Source organism: Bufo bufo, chromosome 6 (assembly GCF_905171765.1).
Source record: "Bufo bufo chromosome 6, aBufBuf1.1, whole genome shotgun sequence".
In the NCBI taxonomy this organism is placed as follows: domain Eukaryota; kingdom Metazoa; phylum Chordata; class Amphibia; order Anura; family Bufonidae; genus Bufo; species Bufo bufo.
This window is the reverse complement of record NC_053394.1, coordinates 135,815,768-135,842,130: the sequence shown is the minus strand read 5'-3', so window position 1 is coordinate 135,842,130 and position 26,363 is coordinate 135,815,768. Positions and strand designations below refer to the sequence as shown.

The 26,363-nt window shown below is 47.0% G+C and overlaps 1 protein-coding gene across 2 annotated transcripts in view; it reads right to left on the bottom strand.

Annotated features, from left to right (window-relative positions):
* Positions 1–6,510: 6,510 nt before the first annotated feature.
* KIF3B (kinesin family member 3B) overlaps positions 6,511–26,363 on the bottom strand; it is a 29,785-nt gene continuing 9,932 nt past the window's right edge. Inside the window, exons 1-8 of one of the 2 annotated variants that reach the window (XM_040436477.1) lie at positions 20,175–21,575; positions 19,736–19,837; positions 19,529–19,651; positions 19,319–19,437; positions 11,408–11,521; positions 11,213–11,318; positions 8,400–8,578; positions 6,511–7,563 (exon numbers count right to left, since the gene is read on the bottom strand). In XM_040436477.1, coding sequence (XP_040292411.1) covers positions 7,476–7,563; positions 8,400–8,578; positions 11,213–11,318; positions 11,408–11,521; positions 19,319–19,437; positions 19,529–19,651; positions 19,736–19,837; positions 20,175–21,575 — 2,232 coding nt within the window. In that variant the 3' untranslated portion in view covers positions 6,511–7,475. Of the gene's footprint in view, positions 7,564–8,399; positions 8,579–11,212; positions 11,319–11,407; positions 11,522–19,318; positions 19,438–19,528; positions 19,652–19,735; positions 19,838–20,174; positions 21,635–26,363 lie in introns of those variants that run through there. The other variant, XM_040436476.1, reaches the window with a different exon arrangement.

Sequence of the window (26,363 nt, the reverse complement as noted above, 5' to 3'; positions counted from 1 at the left end):
CTCTCCTTCCCCATGGGACAATGTGCAAAGCGCAAATCGCCCAAAGATGTGGCGAAGTACGTTATGCACTTTATCCCAGGTGAAAGGAGAGGTTTGCAGCAGCTGTGAGTAAAAGGGCCCTAATAGCCCTGTGTGCCTGTCCTGTGAGATGCAATCCCTATGCTAGGTGTACCTGTGTGTGGTACTTCCGGAAACACTCACCTAAGCATAGGGCAGGGTGGTCAGGGCAGTCAGGACAGAAATAGCGGGTGTCACGCCTTATTCCACTCCTGCTACAGACACGACATTTTTTTCGGGGTGGCGGTTGGGTTGAGGTACCAGCAACGACACTGGGGAAATGTCGCTCGTGTAGACGGCTAACTACACTGGTGGATGGGGCCACGGAACCTCCTGGGTAAAGGAGGTTCGCGATGATCTCTTCCTGGAATTTGAGGAAGGATCCTGTTCTCCCAGCCTTACTGTAGAGAACAAAACTATTGTACAGCGCCAATTGAATTAAATATACAGACACCTTCTTATACCAGCGTCTGGTTCTGCGGGAAACTAAATAGGGAGCCAACATCTGGTCATTGAAGTCCACCCCTCCCATGAGCGCATTATAGTCGTGGACTGAGAGGGGCTTTTCAATGACACGGGTTGCCCTTTCAATTTGGATTGTCGTGTCTGCGTGAATGGAGGAGAGCATGTAAACGTCACGCTTGTCTCTCCATTTCACCGCGAGCAGTTCTTCGTTACACAAGGCAGCCCTCTCCCCCCTTGCAAGACGGGTGGTTACAAGCCGTTGGGGGAAGCCCACGCGACTAGTTCGCGCGGTGCCACAGGCGCAAATCCGTTCTAGAAACAAATGCCTAAAGAGGGCCACACTTGTGTAAAAATTGTCCACATAAAGATGGTACCCCTTGCCGAATAAGGGTGACACCAAGTCCCAGACTGTCTTCCCACTGCTCCCCAGGTAGTCAGGGCAACCGACCGGCTCCAGGGTCTGATCTTTTCCCTCATAGATCCGAAATTTGTGGGTATAGCCTGTGGCCCTTTCACAGAGCTTATACAATTTGACCCCATACCGGGCACGCTTGCTTGGGATGTATTGTTTGAAGCCAAGGCGCCCGGTAAAATGTATTAGGGACTCGTCTACGCAGATGTTTTGCTCAGGGGTATACAAATCTGCAAATTTCTGGTTGAAATGGTCTATGAGGGGCCGAATTTTGTGGAGCCGGTCAAAAGCTGGGTGGCCTCTGGGACGGGAGGTGGTGTTGTCGCTAAAATGCAGAAAACGCAGGATGGTCTCAAATCGTGTCCTGGACATAGCAGCAGAGAACATGGGCATGTGATGAATTGGGTTCGTGGACCAATATGACCGCAATTCATGCTTTTTTGTCAGGCCCATGTTGAGGAGAAGGCCCAGAAAAATTTTAAGTTCGGAAACTTGGACTGGTTTCCACCGGAAAGGCTGGGCATAATAGCTTTCCGGGTTTGCGGTTATAAATTGTGTGGCATATTGGTTGGTCTCTGCCACGACTAAGTCCAAGAGCTCCGCAGTCAAGAACAGCTCAAAAAATCCCAGGGCCGAAGCGATTTGAGCCGTCTCAACCCGAACTCCAGACTGGGCGGTGAAAGGGGGAACTACAGGTGCGGCTGAAGTTGGTGACTGCCAATCAGGGTTTGCCAGCACCTCAGGGACTCTAGGGGGTCTACGGGCCTGTCTGCGCGGTGGCTGCGACGGGGTAACTACTGCACGTGCCACCGTACCAGCTTCAACTGCCCTTCTGGTGCTCGCTACTTCACCAGGTTGTACGGCAGTGCTGGTACTAGGTCCAGGAAGGGCTGCGCTGCTGGTGTATGCCTCACCACGTGATCCGGCAGCGACAGCCCCACTCTGCTGCTCTTGAAGCGGATCCTGCACAACCTGTGGTCTAGCGACACGGGGCCGGGTACGCCTGGTGCTGCCAGGGACCTCAACCTCCTCGTCCGAACTTTGGGTCAGAGAGCCACTGCTTTCTACAGGTTCATATTCTGACCCGCTAGATTCGTCAGATGAGGGTTCCCACTCCTCATCCGACTGGGTCAGAATCCTGTAGGCCTCTTCAGAAGAATACCCCCTGTTTGACATTTTGGACTACTAAATTTAGGGGTATTCCCTGAGACTACCCAAGAAAAAAAGCAAACCTGTCTTACAAAGGGGAGGCTAGCGAAGTACCGGAGGCCGCTGCGGTTGATAAAAAATATCAAAACTGATTTTTTTATCGCCGCAGTGCGTGTAAAATGAATGTGCAGTGATCAAAAAATAATAATTTTTTGTCACTGCGGTGGGGCGGGCGTGGGTGAACGCACGTGTGGGCGACCGATCAGGCCTGATCGGGCAAACACTGCGTTTTGGGTGGAGGGCGAACTAAAGTGACACTAATACTATTATAGATCTGACCGTGATCAGTTTTGATCACTTACAGATACTATAAAAGTACAAATGCTGATTAGCGATACGCTAATCAGCGAATAAAAGTGACTGCGGTGCGGTGGGGTGGGCGCTAACTGACGCTAACTACCTAACCAAGGGGCCTAAACTATCCCTAAAACCTAACAGCCAATACCAGTGAAAAAAAAAAAGTGACAGTTTACACTGATCACTTTTTTTCCTTTCACTAGTGATTGACAGGGGCGATCAAAGGGGTGATCAAAGGGTTAATTGGGGTGCAAGGGGGTGATCTGGGGCTAAGGTGTGCTGTTTGGTGTACTCACTGTGAAGTCTGCTCCTGTGCTGGATCCAACCGACGAAAAGGACCAGCACAGGAGCAGAGAAGCCATATAACAGATCATATTTACTAATATGATCTGTTATCTGGTTTGTGATTCGATTTTTTAAAAATCAGCAACCTGCCAGCGACGATCATTGGCTGGCAGGTTGCTGATGCAACTCTCCTCGAACTTTTGCCGGCCCGCGATGCGCATGCGCGGGCCGGCTGTGACCGAAATCTCGCGTCTCGCGAGAAGACGCGCCGGCGCGTCCACTCGGAATGAAACAACCACCTCCAGGACGCGTCTGTGCGTACAGCGGTCCGGAGGTGGTTAAGGGTGTCATTTATGAATAGATGTACGCCATGTTTTGGTGAATATCTGTCACAAAGGGGACTTGGGGCCAAATCTGCGACTTCTTCCCCTTTCACACCATGTACACCAGCTCCAAAAAAAAAAAAAAAAAAAAAAAAAAAAAAAAAAAAGCGTGTGGCATGGGCAGGGAAGAAGACGCGTTGAAAATGATCGGAACCTATGCCAGCAAGGAAGCTGGCATAGATTTCAGACTGTTAGGCGCCAGCAGTTATGTAGAGGCCGCCGGCAGGACAGGGGTATTAAGACCAGCATCTAAGACACCAGTCTTAATAAATGACCCTATACATTTCTTCTTGGGAAACCTGCATTATAGGACTCTTCTTTGGCCAAACCAGTGCCATGCTCTCACTGACCAGGGGGCACAACACAGAAGTGGCTGACCTGACTGCGGATGGAAAAGATAGGGGGTCATTTACTATCCACAACTACGGCCGTAGTTTTGTTCCGCATCCGATCTGCATTTTTCGCGGATCGGATGCGGACTCATTGATCTCTACTGGGCCGCAAAAAATGCTCCTAATCTAAGTCTTCTCCATTCATACCCCCTTCATCATCATTCCCGTGAATTTGATCCATCAACAAACACTATGCACCACAACCCCATGCACTCAGAAGCACTAGATAGCGGCTGGTGACTGGCTCCCCTATTGTAAGGGGACCATTGTACAAAACAAGCATTTACCTTTTGGGTCACCCCTATCTCCTTAGATTGTAAGCTCTTGTGAGCAGGGACCCCACTTCTGGTTTTAATTGTTGACCTGTAATGTATGACTCTGTTTGTACATGACCCTCTGATTGTAAAGCGCTGTGGAATAGGTTGGCACTATATAAATAAAGATTATTATTAATGTGAACAGAGACCACTATGCAGCACCCCGCAATACCTCCCAATGCCTCTTATATCCCCATACTGGAAATCAGAGTAAGGCTCCATTCACACGTCCGTATAACGGATCCGCATCCTGTGCAGACCCATTCATTCTCTATGGGGGTGGAAAGTGTGCAGAGAGCATGCTATGTTCTCGCCGCATCCACATTTCCAGAGCGTGCCCCCGATCTTTCGGTCCGCGGCTCCGGATAAAAAAAATAGAGCATGCCCTATTCTTATCCACAATTGCGGACAAGAATAGGCAGCTCTATGGGGGTGTCGGCCGGGTGTATTGCGGATCCGCAATAAACTACGGCCGTCTGAATGGACCCTAAGAGGGGGAGTCCTAATAAGAAGCAGCCGTCGCGTGCCTTGGAACCCCAGTGGCAACCACCATGTCCCCATCAGAATAGCAGCGAGGGTTCTAATACGATCTAGCCATGGAGCGGTCACATCCCCATAGCCATGCCAACCATGGTGTCACAAGAAAAGTACCAGTCAGTGCTCTTCCTTAAATCCTCCATAATACACTACTGGAAAACTTCATGTGATTGAGCTGACATTAAGGTATAAACTGCTAGTGGTGCTTAGTCAATGATCACATAACTAAGGTGGTGCACCTTTATTTTGGCTTCTGCAGCAGGGTATATGTTGAGGCAGGTCACATTAATACTAGGTGGCATCATCCCATGCTGCCACTGGCATGGTAATGGTCATACAGACGATGGGTTTCCTCCTGTGGCATGTCATTCCAAGTTCTTTCAGCTTGGACCCGTAGTTCAGCCAATATGGATGTTGACTGCTGGGGATTAGAGATCTATTGCCTCATCCAGACCCAGATCTTCTCGCTGGGGTAGAGATCTGGCTATCAAGATGGCCAGGGGAGTTGTTAGATACCCTGAAGAGCACGTTGTGTACCGCAGGCAATGTGTTGGCAGGAGTTTTCTCCTAACACACCATCACTGAACACTATTGTTTGCCATTCATGCCGCCAATGTGCGGCACAAGTGGAGGCAAATATAAGAGGTCAGTGGCAAGTGAGCTAGTGGAGTGTGCGATTGTGGTCAGGCTTCAAGCAGACGGCTTCTTATGGTCCAGTGGTCACTGCAGGACCAGATTGTGATGACGTGGATGTCCTTTGAGATACAGAAGCTCTTTTTCTACAGCAATCTTGGAGAGCATCTGTCTGTCTTGACCATCCAGAACCTTCAGAACAGAAACTGCTCGTCCAACTCTTCCAAGATTTGACACATGGACCACTCAGCTTCTTGAAGTCCCACTATTCGGCCTTTCGCAAAGTCTGTTTATTACGCAAATGGTAAACGCCTTCATCTAGTAGAGTTAGTGAACATTTCAACAGCCAATAGAGAATGGCGAAACTAGCAAACTTCAAAATCCCTTCATTTCAAATATGCCTGCATCTACCTAAAAAAAACAAAGTCCTAGCCACTAGGGGTCTCACTTCCACCTAAGTTGCAGTGAACTGTCTGTTAGGCAAGATCCGTCCCTAGCAACAGAGAGGTAGAAGACAGCTGAGAGGAAGTGGGAGCGTGTCAGAGCTAGCGGAGATCAGGAGCCTGATAGAAGAACTGCTTCTAAACATCACAGGATATATGCCCCCGTTCGTTCCAATGGGTCCGCAAAAAACAAAAAAGTTACCCCATGTGCATTCCGTTTCCATATGTCCGCATGTCCGTTCCGCAAAAAACAAAGAACATGTCCTATTATTGTTCGCATAACGGACAAGGATAGGGCTGTTCTATTACAGCCAAGCTGTTCCGTTCCGCAAAATGCGGAATGCACACGGATGTCATTCGTATTTTTTGCAGATCCGTGTTTTGTAGACTGCAAAATACATACTGTTGTGTGCATGAGCCTTAAGTGCGATTCCTGTTTTGTGAGCTCTGGAGCTAAAGACAAAAATAGTGGGAAGTAAGGGCTCATGCACACGACCGTATGTATTTTACGGTCCGTAAAACACGGATCCACAAAAAAAAAAAAAAACTGATGACATTCTCATTGCATCGGTTTTTTTGCAGATCCATTGTAACAATGCCTGTCCTCGTCCACAAGATGGACAAGAATAGGACACGTTCTCTTTTTTTGGTGGAACGGACATGGAATGCACACCGAGTCATTTCCGTTGTTTTTTTTTTCAAACCCTATTGAAGTGAACGGTTCCGCATACAGACCTGTAAAAAAACAGAACGGAAAAAAATAAGTTTGTGTGCATGAGTCCTAAGGGAAAGAATGTCACAGTAGTACAGTGCTTGCAGAAGGGAGACACTCCTGCTTCTGAGTGAAATGCATCTAGCTGTGCAGCTGAAACAGGAAATACCGGTAATATGGTTGAAACATTATGGAAACGCAAACATAATTGCTCCTTCACAGTTATCATTATACAAAGAAGCACAGCCATAAACTCATTATCACAATAAAAGTATGGCTCTGAAAAGCTGGGCAGCTACAGGGTCAGGGACCACTGGACTATGCTGAGGGGGTGACATGGTCGATGAAGAAGGAGACATTCTCTGGGGACAGGTGCAGTAAAGAGATTTTATTTAAGTATACATTCACAGATAAACGTACAAATAAATAGATCTCCCTCCTGCTTCTTCCTGGACGGAGAAGGAGCCATCACACTGCATCGTGTCGCCGTATAAAATTCACAGTATCTATGGCTTCTTCAGATAAGGCCGAGGGGCTGCAGTGTCTCCAGATCACATCGCACCTCCAGGGCTGGATGTCACTGAGGGAAGCATGAATGGGCATAAACGAGCAAGCAGATGCCGTGGGAAGCCATGAACATTAAACGTCATACATGAAACCAAGTGCAGTCACGTTACAAAGCAGCAAAATGGCGGCCTGCATGTAGCGGGCCGGAGCGCTTCGGTCATCCGACTAATAGAGGGACTCTGAGGTCTGCTGCTTAGTTCCGTCCATTGAGCATGGAGGAAACCAAGCAAGCTTAGTGCCTGATATTGTCATACGTGGGACAGTCGCTCAGGATGACACACAGGTCGCCATCTGATGTGATGGAACAAAGTCCCTAATTTACAGTATAAAAGATGACGCCTAAATATACATCTACGTTAAAAAAAAATTAATATAAATAATACCAAAGAAGAAAGGTCAGGGTGTTGAGAGATCAGTGCAGAGGGCGAGTGTCCGGTACATCATATATGCACAGGTGACACTCCATGTCAGGTGGGGCTGTATACACTTGTGTTCTCCATGTCCTCAGATCCATTCAAAATTAACTCCTACATAGACACACTTTCCACACAATTGAAGTCATGCCGAGCACGGGTGTGTTGCCGTATTACAAGTCCAGCGCCATTGGCTTACTTACAGGTGACCCCCCCTGTCCACCTCCCAGGAAGCTTGACCATAGGAGGTGGTGGGATTTGCCTTGTGGCACGTGAAGTTTCTCTTGTGATCAGTCATCCTAATACTTCATCTACCTATTCAAGAGTCTTGGTTAGGGGGTCATATTCTTGGTTTACTTTGGAACCAAACCCCTTGTCTGTGGGAAATGTGAAGATCCAGAAGGGCCTGGAGGTGGAGCTGTCCTTCGGCCAGTCTTGGGTCTGCAAACGATAGATGAAATAAAATAAGCGTAGAAAAGAGCGTCTATAAGACTGACTGATGCAGTTAAAGGGCATGTGTCAGCAGATTTGCACCTATGAAACTGTCTGACCTGTTACATGTGCGCTTGGCATCTGAAGGCATCTGTGTTGGTCCCATGTTCATATGTGCCCTCATTGCTGAGAAAAATGAAGTTTTAATATATGCAAATGAGCCTCTAGAGCAATGGGGGCGTTGCTGTTACACCTAGAGGCTCTGCTCTCTGCAACTGTCATGCCATCTCCACTTTTATTTCCAGGGTCAGGTGTGATCACATTTACACTGCCCGGCCCTGCCTAAGTGCAGAGGGTGCTGCAGTTGCAGAGAGAGCAGAGCCTCCAGGTGTAATGGCATCGCCCCCTTTGCTCCTAGAGGCTCATTTGCATATATTAAAACAGCATTTTTCTTAGCAATGCGGGCACATATGAACATGGGACCAACACAGATGCCAAGTGCACATGAAACAGATCCTCCAGTTTCACGGGTACAAATCTGCTGATAGATGCCCTTTAAAGTGAATAAGCAAAGCTGCAGTGTAAAGCTTGGAGGACAGAGCACTAGCTAATTGGATAGGAGGTGGACTTCAGACTACCTCAGACTCTAATAGACATTGCAGCTAAGCTAGAGTCACTGATTGTCGCCAAGCACAGCAATAAACCTTACCATATTCACTATGCACATATTGGATGCTAGGAGGGCTTAGCCAAATTATCTAAAAGTGGTGGCAATCGCCCATAAAATACTGTTACAAAGCAACGTGATTAACCTCTCCTGTTCTGGATATTGCCAGATGTCTTACCTGGCTTTTGTTTTTTTGCTGGCTGAGCTCTCAAACGTTGATGCGTCTACTTGGATGTCGTCTTCATCCTGCAGAGCGGCTTCCAAAGCAGCCTGAACCTTGGGGGCCACAGCCGGCCCCTCATAGTCACGGGTGGTACGACTTGGCATATCAAGCTCCAGCAGAACAATGTTCTCAGCCTGTGGGGGGGGAGAAGAAAGCCATGAACTGCACGCATTGTCATGTTATGGAAAGTTATTGACCCCCCCCCCCTTTCTCCTACAATGACCTAGTCCTGCAACACTTCAAGTCATTAATATGGGAAATACCAAAGAAAGGCCACATGGCCCAAGAGAACCGCAATAATGTGCACATCCACAAAATATAAAAATCAGTCCAAGACAAAATTACTAATAATAAAACACCCAAACAGAAAATCCACAATAAATAATAATAATGTGACATCAAAGTAACATGAGATAATACCTGAAGACAATAAAGATATAAGACTCGGACTGTAAGGGTGGATCTGAGTCACAGAATTAACGCCAGTAAAGTGCGGCTTCCTCAGGGGTATTTATTGTGGATCTTCAGTTTGGGTGTTGTATTATTTGGAATTTTGTCTTGGACTATACACATTGTGTCCCTACATGTGGACTTTGGTGGATGCTGCGTTTGTGCTTGGTCCTATTTGTACCAGCACTTGCTTTATTGTATACAATTTTTAAATGATATCTGTAGGTCTATGTCGTTTCATTGATTTTATATTTTGTGGATGTGGACATTATTGCGGTTCTCTTGGGCCATGTGGCCTTTCTTTGGTATCTTAGTAAAGTATTCGAACCGTTAGTGCACTCCTTCATTGTAGTGTGCCCCCACATCTATTGCTATTGTTATTAATATGGGAAAATAACAATACCGTGAAAGGTAATGGACCCATTTTCTGGTAATGCTGTAAAAAGGGAAGAGACCAATGGCAGCAGGCTTTGTGTACAGCCATCTACGACGGACAGCTGAGGCCTAAGGTCTCTTTCACACGGGCATCATGGATTTGGGCTGGATAAGATGCGGGTGCGTCGCGGGAAAATGCACGATTTTTCTGCGCGAGTGCAAAACATTTTAATGCTTTTTGCACGCGCGTGAGAAAAATCGGCATGTTTGGTACCTAAACCCGAACTTCTTCAGAGAAGTTCGGGTTTGGGTTAGGTGTTGTGTAGATTGTATTATTTTCCCTTATAACATGGTTATAAGGGAAAATAATAGCATTCTTAATACAGAATGCTTAGTAAAATAGTGATGGAGGGGTTAAACTTTTTTTAACTCCCCTTAATCCACTTGTTCGCGCAGCCCAGCTGCTCTTCTTTCTTCAGGACCTGGGTAAAGGACCTTTGATGACATCACTGCGCTCATCACATGGTCCATCACCACGGTGATGGATCATGTGACGGACCATGTGATGAGAACAGTGACGTCACCACAGGTCCTTTTCCTCCTGCACAGCAAAGGAGAAGAGAAGCCGGTCTGCGCGAACAAGTGGATTAAAGAGGACCTTTCACCTTGAAAAACATTGTGAACTAAGTATGCTGACATGTAGAGCGGCGCCGCTCCGTTCTCCCGTTATCCCCTCCGGTATCTTCTCTCACTAAGTTATAGTAGGCGGTGTCTTCCCTTGTCCTGTGGGCGTCTCCTTCTCCTAGGCTGTAGCGCTGGCCAATCGCAGCGCACAGCTCACAGCCTGGGAGGTTTTTTTCTCCCAGGCTGTGAGCTGTGCGCTGCGATTGGCCAGCGCTACAGCCTAGGAGGGGGAGACGCCCAGGAGAACAAGGGCAGACACCGCCTACTATAACTTACAGAGCAAAGATACCAGAGGGGATAACGGGAGAACGGAGCGGCGCCCAGGGATAATAGTAAGTGCAGTGAGATCCCCGGGCGCCGCTCTCCATGTCAGCATACTTAGTTCACAATGTTTTTCAAGGTGAAAGGTCCTCTTTAAGGTGAGTTTAAAAAAAATTTAACCCCTCCATCACTATTTTACTAAGCATTCTGTATTAAGAATGCTATTATTTTACCTTATAACCATGTTATAAGGGAAAAAAATAATGATCGGGTCTCCATCCCGATCATCTCCTAGCAACCATGCGCGAAAATCGCACCGCATCCGCACTTGCTTGCGGATGCTTGCAATTTTCACGCAGCCCCGTTCACTTCTATGGGGCCTGCGCTGCGTGAAAAACGCACAAAATAGAGCATGCTGCGATATTCACGCAACGCACAAGTGACGCGTGAAAATCACCGCTCATGTGCACAGCCCCATAGTAATGAATGGGTCCGGATTCAGTGCGGGTGCAATGCGTTCACCTCACGCATTGCACCCGCGCGGAAATCTCGCCCGTGTGAAAGAGGCTTAATGGTGTCATTGTATGAGTGCAGACTCCAAGAAAGCGTATCTAACCCCAAATATATTATATAAAGAGAAGTTCTACACATCACATTTTCAACATCTCCACTTGCTGTCAGTGAATGGATACAATACTGTCTACATGCAGCAGCTGAACACCCAATCTGACCTTCCCACGTCTAAGGGTTTGTTAGACAAGGATCCACTCTGTGAGCTAAACGCATCAGCTGCATAGTTCTCCTTCCTGTCCTTCATTTCTTCAGGTTTTTGGCCTTGAGATGTCAATATCAATGTTCCTATTCACGGACAGCAAACAGATATCTTGGAAATGGTGAAGAATTGAAGCTCAAAATACATTAGAATGTGCACAACCTATTAGCTTTATTTAAAGGAGAGTGGACGGTTCCTTTAAGGAGTGAAGATGTTCATGTCTTACCCGGTATCTGGGGTCTGGTCTGACCATCATGGCCATCTTGGCATGGTGACACAATGGCCTTTTGTAGCCTATGGCAGACGTTGGTCGTTTCATCATCTGCTGATTGCTATGAAGAAAAGAGGGCCGTTACTAAAGACGGAGAAGGGCGTCTCAGAACTGGTACAGGAGGCAGGAGACGGGGTATGAAGCACTTACTCCAGCCTGCTGATCGGGTGAAGCTTCCACTGATCCTCCTCCTCCTCAAAATAACTGCGGTTCATCATCTTATTTTTCTCTTCCATTGGAATGAAATTCTCAATGATCAGATGCCTGTGGCACAAGGAGAGACAGAAGGACACTGAAAGTCAAGATACCCCATTCATGATCGGGCATAGATTTTGAGTGCAAACATGCACAGCGGGTGGAAATTACAGAGTTAGGGTGAAATGTGAGAAGGGATAAAGATATATATATATATATATATATATATATATATACACATACACACACACTTATTTATCCTCACACCCACCATCAGGAGCTGCTGTAGGGGCAGAGGACACATTCCCTTCAAATTAGGCATCTGTACCATGTGTTATCAAGGCACAATTCTCAGAAGACACCACAGAAATAGAGCTCTTTTAAGGGCTCTTTCACACCTGCGTTCTTTTCTTCCGGCATAGAGTTCCGTCGTCGGGGCTCTATGCCGGAAGAATCCTGATCAGTTTTATCCTAATGCATTCTGAATGGAGAGAAATCCGTTCAGGATGCATCAGGATGTCTTCAGTTCCGGAACGGAACGTTTTTTTGGCCGGAGAAAATACTGCAGCATGCTGCGCTTTTTGCTCCGGCCAAAAATCCTGAAGACTTGCCGCAAGGCCGGATCCGGAATTAATGCCCATTGAAAGGCATTGATCCGGATCCGGCCTTAAGCTAAACGTCGTTTCGGCGCATTACCGGATCCGACGTTTAGCTTTTTCTGAATGGTTACCATGGCTCCCAGGACACTAAAGTCCTGGCAGCCATGGTAAAGTGTAGCGGGGAGCGGGGGAGCAGTATACTTAACGTCCGTGCAGGTTCCCGGGCGCTCCAGAGTGACGTCAGGGCGCCCCAAGCGCATGGATCAAGTGATCGCATGAATCACGTCATCCATGCGCATTGGGCGCTCTGACTTCATTCTGGAGCGCCCCAGGAGCCGCACGGACTGTAAGTATACTGCTCCCCCGCTCCCCACTACTACTATGGCAACCAGGACTTTAATAGCGTCCTGGGTGCCATAGTAACACTGAACGCATTTTGAAGACGGCTCCGTCTTCAAATGCTTTCAGTACACTTGCGTTTTTCCGGATCCGGCGTGTAATTCCGGCAAGTGGAGTACACGCCGGATCCGGACAACGCAAGTGTGAAAGAGGCCTAAAGCGGCTATCCGGGAAATAATACTGATGACCTATCCACAGGATGGGCCATCAATATCACATCCGCGGGGGTCCGAATCCCAAAACCTCCGCCGATCAGCTGTTCCGGGAAGCTGCGGTGCTCACTGCCCCATCGTATAGTGGATGCGCTTGGTATTGCAGCCCAGCCTCATTGACTTGAATGGGGCTGAGCTGTAATCAGGCCATGTGACCAATGTACGGTGACGAAAATGGCCACGGAGTGAACGGCTTTCTTCAGCTGATCAGCGGGGGTCTCAGGTGTCGGACCCCCACCGATCTAAAAAGCTGGAGGAAAGGACAACAGAAAAGTTAATCTTTTGTCCCCTCTGGCATTCATTAAAAACTGGGACTGGTCACCAAAGACCGTACTAATACTTAAAGGGGTCGTCAGAGTTAAAAAAAAATAAAAATAAAATTATATATCTATCTATATCAGGTAAAAAGTGTGGAAGGTGTTAAAAAAAGTTATACTGACAGTTCAAGCCCACTCTGCACCGACACTTTAATCCCCATCCCCGACGCTGCAGTCATGACGTTGGGCTTTTGGCTGGGTGCATGATGTTTCTTACATCGTGTATGACTGCTGAAGCCAATGACTGGCCTCAGCAGCGTTAGGCACAAGATTGCAGGGCCACTGATCAGCTGCAAAAGTCACGTGCGGTATACAGACATGTTACTGCTGTAATCACTGCCAGGGCTGTTTGGACATTTTGCACCTCTGGTACCCGGAACAATTTTCACAGTTTTCACACGTACAAATAAAACCTAAATTACAAAATTAGTCTTAATAACCCCCCTCATACCCATATATTTACTGAGAGTAGATAGCCGGGATATTGTCAGACTGCCACTCAGCACTTTAATGCAAAACCGTGTGTATAAAGTGTCATTTTTCATAAAAATTTCACAAAAGTTGATATAAGTGGTTAAAAGCCTGAGCCAAGCAAAAAAAAGTTACGTGGACCACACCTCCAAAAAATGTACGTTCAACCTGCGCAGAGTAAATACATGCCACCAATTTAAATGCCCATATTTTCATAAAATCAGCAGAACTGGAAAGACCAAAAATTAGGTTTTAAGCTTGAAATAAAATTAAAAAAAAATAAAAAAGTTGCAACTTGTAAAATACAGGAATTAGTCCTTAAAAACTAAGTAAATATTTCCTGAAAGCAGACAACCTGATGATTGCAAATGCCATGACGGACTGCTGACAGCCATGTCCACCTTCGGTTAACTTTGTGAAGTCCACGCATGAAAACAAGGAAAATATCATATGGGCAGCACCGTGGCTCAGTGGTTAGCACTGGTGCCTTGCAGCGCTGGGATCCTAGGTTTGAATCCCACCAAGGACAACATCTGCATGGAGTTTGTATGTTCTCTCCGTGTTTGCGTGGGTTCTCCAGTTTCCTCCCACACTCCATAGACATACTGATTGTGAGCTCCACAGGGGACAGTTGGATGCTAATGTCTGTAAAGTGCTGGGAGGGAGGAACATTCCATTAAATGCAGAATGCACACGTTTTATTTTTTCCCCGAATGGTATTGAGTATTGCAATACTTTTTTATGGTATCGAAATCAAACCTTATATAATGCATTAAGGGCACGTTCAGTCAGTTCTAACATGGGTGGTTTTACTGCTCCTGTATTATAGGCACAATACCTGAACCAACTGTAGGCAGGGCCGGCGCCACCAGTAAGGCGACTTAGGCAGTCGCCTAGGGCGCCATCTAGCAGGGGGCGCCCTTTTGCGGTGTAAAAAAAAAAAAAAGTTGGTAATATAAGTTCGGGCGGCCGGCCAGCGGCGCCCGTCATGCTGCCCCTCCTGAGCGCTTGCCGCTCTAAAGAATCTCCGGCTCAGTGCTGCGCAGCCTGCTGTGTCTGCCCTGTGCTACTGCTGTTGTTAGTGTAGCGTGGCCGAGCTCTGTCCGGTCCGCGGTACAGGAGCTTTTGTTTCCTGTACCCGGCCGGACTGACAGGAAGTGCTCACTTAGTGTGCACTTCCTGTCAGTCCGGCCGGGTAGTGGGTACAAGAAACAAATGCTGCTGTACCGCGGACCGGACAGAGCTCGGCCACGCTACACTAGAGGTGACAAGGGAGGAGGGAGGAGGGGGGGGGGGGGGGGGGGGGAGGGGGGGGGGGGGTGTAAAATGACATTGACAAGGGGGGGTGCAAAATGAGTGACAAGGGGGGGGGGGGGTGCAAAATGACAGTGACAAGGGGGGGTGTAAAATGACAGTGACAAGGGGGGGTGTAAAATGACAGTGACAAGGGGGGGTGCAAAATGACAGTGACAAGGGGGGGGTGCAAAATGACAGTGACAAGGGGGGGGGTGCAAAATGACAGTGACAAGGGGGGGTGTAAAATGAGAGTTACAAGGGGGGGGGGGGGGGGGAGTGTAAAATGAGAGTGACAAGGGGGGGTGTAAAATGACAGTGACAAGGGGGGTGTAAAATGACAGTGACAAGGGGGGTGCAAAATGAGAGTGACAAGGGGGGTGCAAAATGAGAGTGACAAGGGGGGGGAGTGTAAAATGAGAGTGACAAGGGGGGGTGCAAAATGACAGTGACAAGGGGGGGGTGCAAAATGACAGTGACAAGGGGGGGGTGTAAAATGAGAGTGACAAGGGGGGGTGTAAAATGACAGTGACAAGGGGGGTGTAAAATGACAGTGACAAGGGGGGGTGCAAAATGAGAGTGACAAGGGGGGGGAGTGTAAAATGAGAGTGACAAGGGGGGGGTGCAAAATGATAGTGACAAGGGGGGGTGCAAAATGAGAGTGACAAGGGGGGGGGGGGAGTGTAAAATGAGAGTGACAAGGGGGGGGGTGCAAAATGAGAGTGACAAGGGGGGGGGGTGCAAAATGAGAGTGACAAGGGGGGGGGGGTGCAAAATGAGAGTGACAAGGGGGGGGGTAAAATGAGAGTGACAAGGGGGGGGGTAAAATGAGAGTGACAAGGGGGGGGGGTAAAATGAGAGTGACAAGGGGGGTAGAATGAGAGTGACAAGGGAGGGGGGTAGAATGAGAGTGACAGGGGGGGTAGAATGAGAGTGACAAGGGAGGGGGGGTAGAATGAGAGTGACAGGGGGGGTAGAATGAGAGTGACAGGGGGGGTAGAATGAGAGTGACAAGGAGGGGGGGGAGAAGAGAGTGACAAGGGAGGGAGGGGGGGAGAAGAGAGTGACAAGGGAGGGAGGGGGGAGAAGAGAGTGACAAGGGAGGGAGGGGGGAGAAGAGAGTGACAAGGGAGGGAGGGGGGGAGAAGAGAGTGACAAGGGAGGGAGGGGGGGAGAAGAGAGTGACAAGGGAGGGAGGGGGGAGAAGAGAGTGACGAGGGAGGGAGGGGGGGAGAGTGACAAGGGAGGGGGGGGCAGAGTGACAAGGGAGGAGGGGGGGAGAAGAGAGTGACAAGGGAAGGAGGGGGGAGAAGAGAGTGACAAGGGATGGAGGGGGGGGGGGGGGAGAAGAGAGTGACAAGGGAGTCCCCAGAGCCAGACTGCAGCCAGAGACCAGATCATCTTATTGTCCTGGTGGTAAGTAGACAATGCAATATGTTTATTATGTAATTGTTTAGTTATTAATACTACATTGGAGACTAATTTACCTCACATTTAGGGTCCATTCACACATCCGTGTGTGTTTTGCGGATCCACAAAACACGGACAGCGGCAATGTGCGTTCCACATTTTGCGGACCTCACATTGCCGGCACTAAGATAATATGCCTGTTCTTGTCCGCTATTGCGGACAAGAATAGGACATGTTTTATTTTTTTCAGGATCGGAATTGCGGATCCGGGTCCGCAATTCCGTTCCGCAAAAAGGGACAGCTACAAGAAGCTAGATTAACCGTAAGGGAAACATAGCAGTTCTTTTAATTTAAAAGCTGAGAAAGGGGTGGAACATATGTGATGTCATGATATGGGCAGATCATCTGATAAGATTATCTTGCCTAGGGCGGCAAAAATCCTTGCACCGGCCCTGACTGTAGGTCATCACAAAAATGAGTTACGGCGCCACACCTCTGGTTCTGAAGAACCGCAGGAGGCCCGGGTGTTGCATCAATAACACGGGCACAAAAAAGCCCCTGTGTTATACCTGTCTGAACAGTGGCCGAATACTGTTAAAAAAAATTTTATAAAGAAAATGCAGCAATTAAAACAATTATTCATGTCAACAGTCAATGAGCCAAAATGTCTTTTCTGACTGATGAAAATGTTTTCCATCCGGCAGTAATATATTTGACTGTATAGATGGGGTATGGACAGGGAGCGTTTAAAACGTAAACTTTATTGATGTTTGTGTGTTTGGTGTGACTTTTTTGGCGCTGGTACACATCATATGTTCTTGGCAGAGAAAGGGTTAAAGGGAATGTGTCATTAGAAAATGACCTATTGTTTAAATCCCATTTTTATGTTTAACATACTTTTACCAAATTTTTGGTGATGTTTTTTTTTTAATTTTCCAATATCTATATTTTAATTTAAAAAAAATAAAAAAATTGGAACCAGTAAGTATAAATTTTATTATTATTATTAGGGATGAGCGAATCGACTTCGGATGAAACATCCGAAGTCGATTCGCATAATACTTTGTTTGAATACTGTACGGAGCGAGCGCTCCGTACAGTATTAGAATGTATTGGCTCCAATGAGCTGAAGTTATTACCGTACTTCGCGAAGACTCTTCATAAATAAATTTCTACTGTAAAAAAAAAAACAACATTTCCCAAACTCGCGGTTCGGTTCCAAGTGGTACCTTGGAACCAAACCCAGGTTCGGGAAATGTTTTTTTTACAGTATAAATGAATTCATGAAATTATGCGAAGTGTCGTGAGACTTCGATAAGTAATAAATTCGACTCATAGGAGCCAATACATTCTAATACTGTACGGAGGGCTCGCTCCGTACAGTATTCAAACGAAGTATTATGCGAATCGACTTCGGATGTTTCGCCCGAAGTCGATTCGCTCATCCCTAATTATTTTAACAACTTCCCCGTTTTTGTTTTTTTATTACAGTTTTTTTTAACCCCTTTAAAGCAACTGCACCCTTACCTTCAATGTGCCCACATAACAGATTTGCCGTTAAGGCTGTGTTCACATCATGTTTTTGCCAACCGTTTAGTGTATACAAAAAACGTACACGTTATCGGATGCCTCAGACTGATGCCACACAGTGGCATCCGTTTACCATAGAGTTCCATTGTAAAAAAAACAACGTAAACGTTTTTTTACCGGACTCTGCAGGATACAAAAACGTGGTGTGCTATGCTTTTGTATCCTTTTTCCGTACAACATACATGTCAAACGGATGGCAGAAATGTGATGTGAACCCACCCTAAGAGCTCAGGGAAAGCTGGGTGATAACCCCAGGGGAGATATCATGGTGACCATATTGGTTTTAGACATTTTATTAAGTCATTTCTAGATGACATTTGTGTGTACTAGGGTATATCGTACCATTTCCAGGTAATGTAGAGCCTGTGTGATGTGTAAACCCGCCCTACCACTGCCCCTGATAAGTCGCAGTCAGCTTGTTTTGGACACGCTGCAATAACAACAAGATATAAAGAGCCTAATAAATAATTCACACAACCTGCTCTCCATTTCCCAAACAGAATACAGCGAGACGCGATCACAGCCAACTAGAAACTCCATCTGCTAGTGATGGCCTTAAAGGGATTGTCTGAGTTTAAAAAAAAAAAACACAACATGGATGCCATTAGAAAAAAAAATGGATACTCACCGTCCCGAACCCCCTCCTTTCCAGCACCGCCACTCCATCCTTCCCACTGGGCTTTGTTTTTCTGACCGCAGCAGTAACATGCCCATATACTGCACATGACCGCTGCAGCTAATCACAGGCCTAAGAGATTTTGTGCCGTATACTGCAGAGGCCAGCGATAGGCTGCAGTAGTCACCTGCAGTACAACCAAAACACAAAGTCATGGCTAAGAATAGGAGCAGCGCTGGAACGGAAAGGAGTCAGGATAATTAGAATAGCATGATTTTTTTATTATTCTAATAGCATCTCCTCAAAGGACATCTGTGCCTTACGCTTTATTTAGGGGTTGTCCCACTTTTGAGACCCTCAAAAGTGGCAAGTGCTTGCATTCCCTACAGCAGGGATCAGCAACCTCCGGCACTCCAGGTGTTGGGGAACTTCAACTCCCAGCATGCACATTTGCTCTGTTCTTCTCATAACTCAAATAGAAATGAATAGAGCATGCTGGGAATTGTAGTTTCACAACAGCTGGAGTGCCGAAGGTTGCTGACCCCTGCCCTACAGTATTACACAAACACCAGAGGAAAGCCACTCCGAGTTCTGATAGGGCCTCCACACTCCATGGAGTTTGCCTGAAGCCCCCTTCAATGTCAGATCAAAATATAAAATACTGTAGCTGTCCCAAAGCATGGATAGGTTTCAGTGTGAATTTAGTCTTTAGTTCCTTAAAAAGGTTTGTGGGGTAAGCCTATTCAATTATGCACGAAAGCACAGTAATGGCCATATTGGTTACCCCCTAGCTTTCCTAGGCTCCTGAATCACTACTCTGCCTTTTTTCATCATGAATCCAGCAAAAAATGGTTCACAACCATCTTAGGAGTGGTAGCAGCTTCCATCTTAGCTGTCCAATAGTTCTCTAAAAAAGATAGTGGGCACAGGTGATCTATGAATGGACCTTAGATACTTACTTTAATTTCAGCTCTCTGGTGAGTTCATTCTGCGTCTGCTCCAGTTCCTGACGCTCCTTAATGTGTTCCTCCTGTAAATCATGGATCTCGGCTTTCACCGCCTGCAGCTTAGAGAAGAGCTGGAGAACAAATGGGGTTATCAGGATGGAGTAAAGTCTTTGTGTGGTGCCACCAGCATATTGCTATCCATGTAGAAAACATGGACCTCACCTTCTTGAGCTTCTTAGTTTTGATGTCAACCTCTTGTTGTAAGGAGCTATATGTCTCCTTGAGTTCTAAAGTCTCCTCATCTCGACTCTCCATCTCTTGCTGCATCTCTCTCTCTCGACGTTTCTAGGCAACATAAAAATATATCACACCTTAGCGCCCTCTAAAATAGCCATGATTTAAGTTTTTTCAAGCAAATCTAATACTTGCCTGCTCAGCAATCTCGTGCCTCTTCTGCTCCAGGATCTTCTGCTGTTCATTGGTGAGGTCAACAATGTTCTTTCCACCAACGAGGAGTTTACTCTCCATGGCCTTGGGGACAGATTCCACATTAGTAAGAATAGTGCAGTGCGGACATTAGCTACAGCACTAAGGGACCCTACATTTAATATTTTACAATCATGGAAGCACCACAATAGTTAGACCTGAGAACTGGTCTCATCAACAGACTTATTTAAAAGAAACCAAAGGGTCTGTACTGATGGAGATAAGACAGGAGGTCCAACAGTAAAGAGGCTCTAGCAATTGACGTTTATTTCAGTCTGTAACAACTTCAAAGATCAACCCTACCAGATCAATAACTTACCACCATGAAGCTCTCTATCACATAACAGAAGATACATTTCTCCCTTAAATAAAATGATCTTACCTTAACTTTGGCCGACAGCATTTCCATAGCTTCTTTCTCTCTTTTTAGGTCATCCATCTTCTTTTCCTTCTCCTGTAAGAGTTTCCGTTTTTCCTCTTCCACCAAACTGTGGTCTTCAATAATTGCTTTCTTCTCAATCTCAAGTTTCTCCTGCTGCTCCCGCCAATAGTCTTCTTTATCTTCCACCTCATCTTCTCCCTCAAAAGAGTCTTCTTCCTCATCGTCCTCTCCTGCTCCATCCACACCCATTCTCCTTTTTCCCCTTTTGTGTCTCTTGCCCACAACCCTCTTCTCCAGCTGTGCCTTAAGCCTGGCAATCTCTTCTTGGAATTCCCTTAGTAAAGCATCCTTTGGGTCCTCATTCACTCTGGGCTTGTTCTTTATGTTTTTGGCACGGTTGGAGTAACGTAGAGTGGTCAGGGTCTCCTCGACATTATATGAGGCAGGACCAATATTTGCTACCATGACCGTTTTGGCATTGCCACCCAAAGAGTCTTGCAACAACCTTGTAAGTTTGGAATCCCTGTATGGTATGTGGGTACTCTTGCCATCTACAAGGGCTGATATTACATTTCCTAGAGCGGAAAGAGACAGGTTAATCTTGGTAGCCTCTTTCAGCCTTTCACCTTGGGCTCCAGTCTTTGTTTGCCGCTCACTTCCAGCCAAGTCTACCAGATTCAGCTTTCCCACACGTATATGGTTTTCACCATCCAACCCAAGTTCGCTGCACTCGATTGTAATCATGAAGATGGCATGTGAACGGGAGCTGTGCTCATTCATGTTGGTTGCACCAACAGAGCGATTCTGGTTCCCTACATTCATGACATGTTCAATCTCTTTCACGCTCTTGGTGACAAAAGACGACAGGTCTTTCACGTAGATGCCGGTGTCAGGTCTTTCTTTCAGCTCCAGGCGCTTAGATTGGTCTTTGGAGAGAAGGTCTCTGATCTCCTCCTGATAGATCTCAAGATAAGAAGCTCTCACCAGGTACTGTTGGTTCTGGGACCTTGATATATGTGTGAAGATGTGATCAAATGAGTTTGGTATGACTCCCCTCTTCTCAGTATCGCTCCTCAACCCTTCCATCGTGTACGTCTTCCCAGTGCCTGTTTGGCCGTATGCAAAAATTGTTCCGTTGAATCCGAGCAAGACAGAATCCACCAGGTGCCTGAATGTTTCATCGTAAAGCTCCACCTGCTTGGAGTTACAGTCATAAACGGCATCAAAGGTGAAGGTTTTCGGAAGCTCATTAGATGCTCCTTTCTGAATCCTTACTGACACTTGACCAAGCTTTACATCCACATCTACTACTTTATCGAACCCGGCAGCTATCTCCTTGCTGTTCATGGGCCGACAACGTACCACAACTCGGACTGACTCGGCGCTCTTTAACTTTGACATTCTGTATTGGTTTGGTGGTTGTGGACCTCTGGGACACTTCAGGTCTTCCAATTACCACTCTAGAGGCAAAAAAGAGAACAAATGCAAAATGATTTATATTGTCATAGTATCTCAAATAAATATAAAAGTATAAGTGTCTACTGTGGATTCAGACATGCCTCCATGGGATCTGGCATGTAGCGTATAAAATAGCAGCTCTGCTGAACATCTGTCATCTCTGTGGAGAGCGCCTGTCTGCCTGGGATCTGATCAAGGTCACTACGCCAGAAAAGTGGGTCACAGGAGGGGATGAGACAATATTTCTGTTCTCACTACGCTCAAGCTTCCCAAATAAATCACAGATACATACAGGTGCATTACTTATAATTGGGTAGGAGCATTAATGTAAGTGTCTGATATTAGTCACATATCTTAATTTGTGGAGGTGAGGAGGTGAAGGGGAAGCATCCATCAATATTAGTTAGATAGTATTCTTCATTATACTGTATACAGATAGATAATTGATAGATAGATAGATACTGTAGATATACAGATAGATGAGAGGAACCCATCATGGCCAATGCGAATGAAATGTTAGATACTGAAAAACATGCAGGGCACATGGAAGCACGGAAAGTCTAATTAAGATACATCTGATTTGGAGTCTGGTTAGTGCAGCTCTGGAGTATAATGCAGGATGTAAGTCAAGAGGAGCACAGGATAACTAATGTACAGTCAGGTCCATAAATATTGGGACATCAACACAATTCTAACATTTGTGGCTCTATACACCACCACAATGGATTTGAAATGAAACGAACATTAATTTGAGGGTATTTACATCCAAATCAGGTGAACGGTGTAGGAATTACAACAGTTTGCATATGTGCCTCCAACTTGTTAAGGAACCTAAAGTAATGGGACAGAATAATAATAATCATAAATCAAACTTTCACTTTTTAATACTTGGTTGCAAATCCTTTGCAGTCAATTACAGCCTGAAGTCTGGAACACATAGACCAGGGCTCGACAAATCCCGGGCGCCAGGTCGCCATGGTGACCAGGAATTTGGTCCTGGCGCTTGGGTATTTGTCAGCCCGTTTTCAAAGATGCGCTCTCGGCGCGCACCATGGTTTCCTGAGCCGGCACAGTGGAGAAGGAGAGGAGTCCCTCCCTCCCCACTGTGCACGGCTGCCGCTGAACACCAATGAGGACAGAGTAGGAGTAGGAGGGGAGGGACTGTGGCCACTGCGCCACCAATGAATGTGCCGGCCATATCCCGGCCCCTATGACTGCACGCTGTGATCCGCGCGATTAACCCCTCAGTTGAAGGGTTAATCGCGCGGATCACAGCGTCCTGTCAGAGGTCGGGTGCCGGGTTCTTCAGTCTCTACTCTCTGCATTGGTGGCAGTGGGCAGTTCCGATCGGAGTCCCAGCAGTGTAATGCTGGGGCTCCGATCGGTTACCATGGCAGCCAGGAGTCACGCTACTGAAGTCCTGGCTGCGATGGTATGTTAGTAAGCAGCATTATACTCACGTGCGCCGTGGCCGCCGGGCGCTCCTTCTTCTGTCTGTGCGGCTCATTGCTAATGCTTATAGCATTAGCAATGCGCCGCACAGACCTATGAGAAGAAGGAGCTCCCGGCGATCACAGCGCACGCGAGTATAATGCTGCTTACTAACATACCATCGCAGCCAGGACTTCAGTAGCGTCCTGGCTGCCATGGTAACCGATCGGAGCCCCAGCATTACACTGCTGGGACTCCGATCGGAACTGCCCATTGCCACCAATGATGGGGGGAGGAGGAGGAGGCGGACCCTGTGGCCACTGCCACCAATGATTAATACTGGGGTGGCTGGAGGGGCTGATAAGAGGGAGGTTGGAGGGGCTGATAAGAGGGAGGCTGGAGGGGCTGATAAGAGGGAGGCTGGAGGGGCTGATAAGAGGGAGGCTGGAGGGGCTGATAAGAGGGAGGCTGGAGGGGCTGATAAGAGGGAGGCTGGAGGGGCTGATAAGAGGGAGGCTGGAGGGGCTGATAAGAGGGAGGCTGGAGGGGCTGATAAGAGGGAGGCTGGAGGGGCTGATAAGAGGGAGGCTGGAGGGGCTGATCAGAGGGAGGCTGGAGGGGCTGATCAGAGGGAGGCTGGAGGGGCTGATCAGAGGGAGGCTGGAGGGGCTGATCAGAGGGAGGCTGGAGGGGCTGATCAGAGGGAGGCTGGAGGGGCTGATCAGAGGCTGGCTGCCATGGTCAGCTCCCTGCTGTGTGTACTATGCACAGGGCAGCAGGGAGAGTGTAAAGTCCTATTCACCCTAATAGAGCTCTATTAGGGTGAATATGACAAGGGTTCTAGCCCTTAAGAAGGCTAAAGTTATTAAATAAAGTAAAAAAAAAACATTTAAAAAATAAAAAGTTTAAACACCCCCCCCCCCCCCCCCCCCCCCCCAAATATAGAAAACAATATATTGCGATATACATGCTTAAAATTATATCGCAATATAGATTTTATGACGCGGCTCCGCCTGGCTCCTAACTTTTTTAGCTGGCTCCTAGATTCCAAGGAAATTTGTCAAGCCCTGGCATAGACATCACCAGACACTGGGTTTCATCCCTGGTGATGCTCTGCCAGGCCTCTACTGCAACTGTCTTCAGTTCCTGCTTGTTCTTGGGGCATTTTCCCTTCAGTTTTGTCTTCAGCAAGTGAAATGCATGCTCAATCCGATTCAGGTCAGGTGACTGACTTGGCCATTGCATAACATTCCACTTCTTTCCCTTATAAAACTCTTTGGTTGCTTTTGCAGTATGCTTTGGGTCATTGTCCATCTGCACTGTGAAGTGCCGTCCAATGAGTTCTGAAGCATTTGGTTGAATATGAGCAGATAATATTGCCCGAAACACTTCAGAATTCATCCTGCTGCTTTTGTCAGCAGTCACATCATCAATAAATACAAGAGAACCAGTTCCATTGGCAACCATACATGCCCACGCCATGACACTACCACCACCATGCTTCACTGATGAGGTTGGATGCTTAGGATCATGAGCAGTTCCTTTCCTTCTCCATACTCTTCTCTCCCCATCACTCTGGTACAAGTTGATCTTGGTCTCATCTGTCCATAGGATGTTGTTCCAGAACTGTGAAGGCTTTTTTAGATGTCGTTTGGTTTACATCTTGTGGTGAACCCTCTGTATTCACTCTGGTGAAGTCTTCTCTTGATTGTTGACTTTGACACACATACACCTTACCTCCTGGAGAGTGTTCTTGATCTGGCCAACTGTTGTGAAGGGTGTTTTCTTCACCAGGGAAAGAATTCTTCGGTCATCCACCACAGTTGTTTTCCGTGGTCGTCCGGGTCTTTTGGAGTTGCTGAGCTTACCGGTGCGTCTTCTTTTTAAGAATGTTCCAAACAGTTGTTTTGGCCACGCCTAATGTTTTTGCTATCTCACTGATAGTGACAGCTCTTTGGATCTCATCTTGAGAGTTGACAGCAACATATTCCAAATGCAAATAGCACACTTGAAATGAACTCTGGACCTTTTATCTGCTCATTGTAATTGGGATAATGAGGGAATAATACACACCTGGCCATGGAACAGCTGAGAAGCCAATTGTCCCATTACTTTTGGTCCCTTAACAAGTAGGAGGCACATATGCAAACTGTTGTAATTCCTGCACCGTTCACCTGATTTGGATGTAATTACCCTCAAATTAAAGCGGACAGTCTGCAGTTAAAGCACGTCTTGTTAGTTTTATTTCAAATCCATTGTGGTGGTGTATAGAGCCAAAAATGTTACAATTGTGTCGATGTCCCAATATTAATGGACCTGACTTTATGTACTCAGTGAATCCACCAGCTGAAAAGTGAGTGCAGCTCTGGAGTATAATGCAGGATGTAAGTCAGGATCAATACAAGATAAGTAATATATGTACACAGTGACTCCAAGAGCAGAAATGTGACTACAGCTCCAGAGTATAATACAGGCTTTAACTCAGGATCAGTACAGGATAAGTAATGTAATATGTGTACACAGTGACTCCACCAGAAGAATAGTGAGTGCAGCTCTGAAGTATTATACAGGCTTTAACTCAGGATCTGTATAGGATAAATAATGTAATGTATGTACACAGGGACTCCACCAGCAGAATAGTGAGTGCAGCTCTGGAGTATAATACAGGCTTAACTCAGGATCAGTACAGGATAAATAATGTAATATGTGTACTAGGGATCGACCGATTATCGGTTTTACCGATATCGGCCGATATTCAGGATTTTGACCGTTATCGGCATCTATTTTGCCGATATTCCGATAACGTATGGGAAACACAGATCGCGCTGCTGACAGCGCTCTCCGTGTTCCCTCAGCAGCACAGGGGAGAAGGAAGCAGTGTCTCCCCCCCCCGCCTGTGCCGCTGTCACCAATGAGAGGAGGGAGGACAAAAGGAGGGGAGGGGCTGTGGCTGCTGCGCCACCAATGAAGAGAAATCTCTCATTAATTCATATACAGGAGGCGGGAGCTGGCTGCAGAATCACATAGCCGGCTCCCGACCTCTATGAGCGGTAGCTGCGATCTGCGGTAGTTAACCCCTCAGGTGCCGCAGATCGCAGCTACCGCTCATAGAGGTCGGGAGCCGGCTATGTGATTCTGCAGCCAGCTCCCGCCTCCAGTATATGAATTAATGAGAGATTTCTCTTCATTGGTGGCGCAGTGCGCCCCCCCCAAGCCTCCAAGTATTAATCATTGGTGGCGCAGAGCGCCCCCCACACCAGTATTAAAAACATTGGTGGCGCAGTGCGCCCCCCCCCCCCC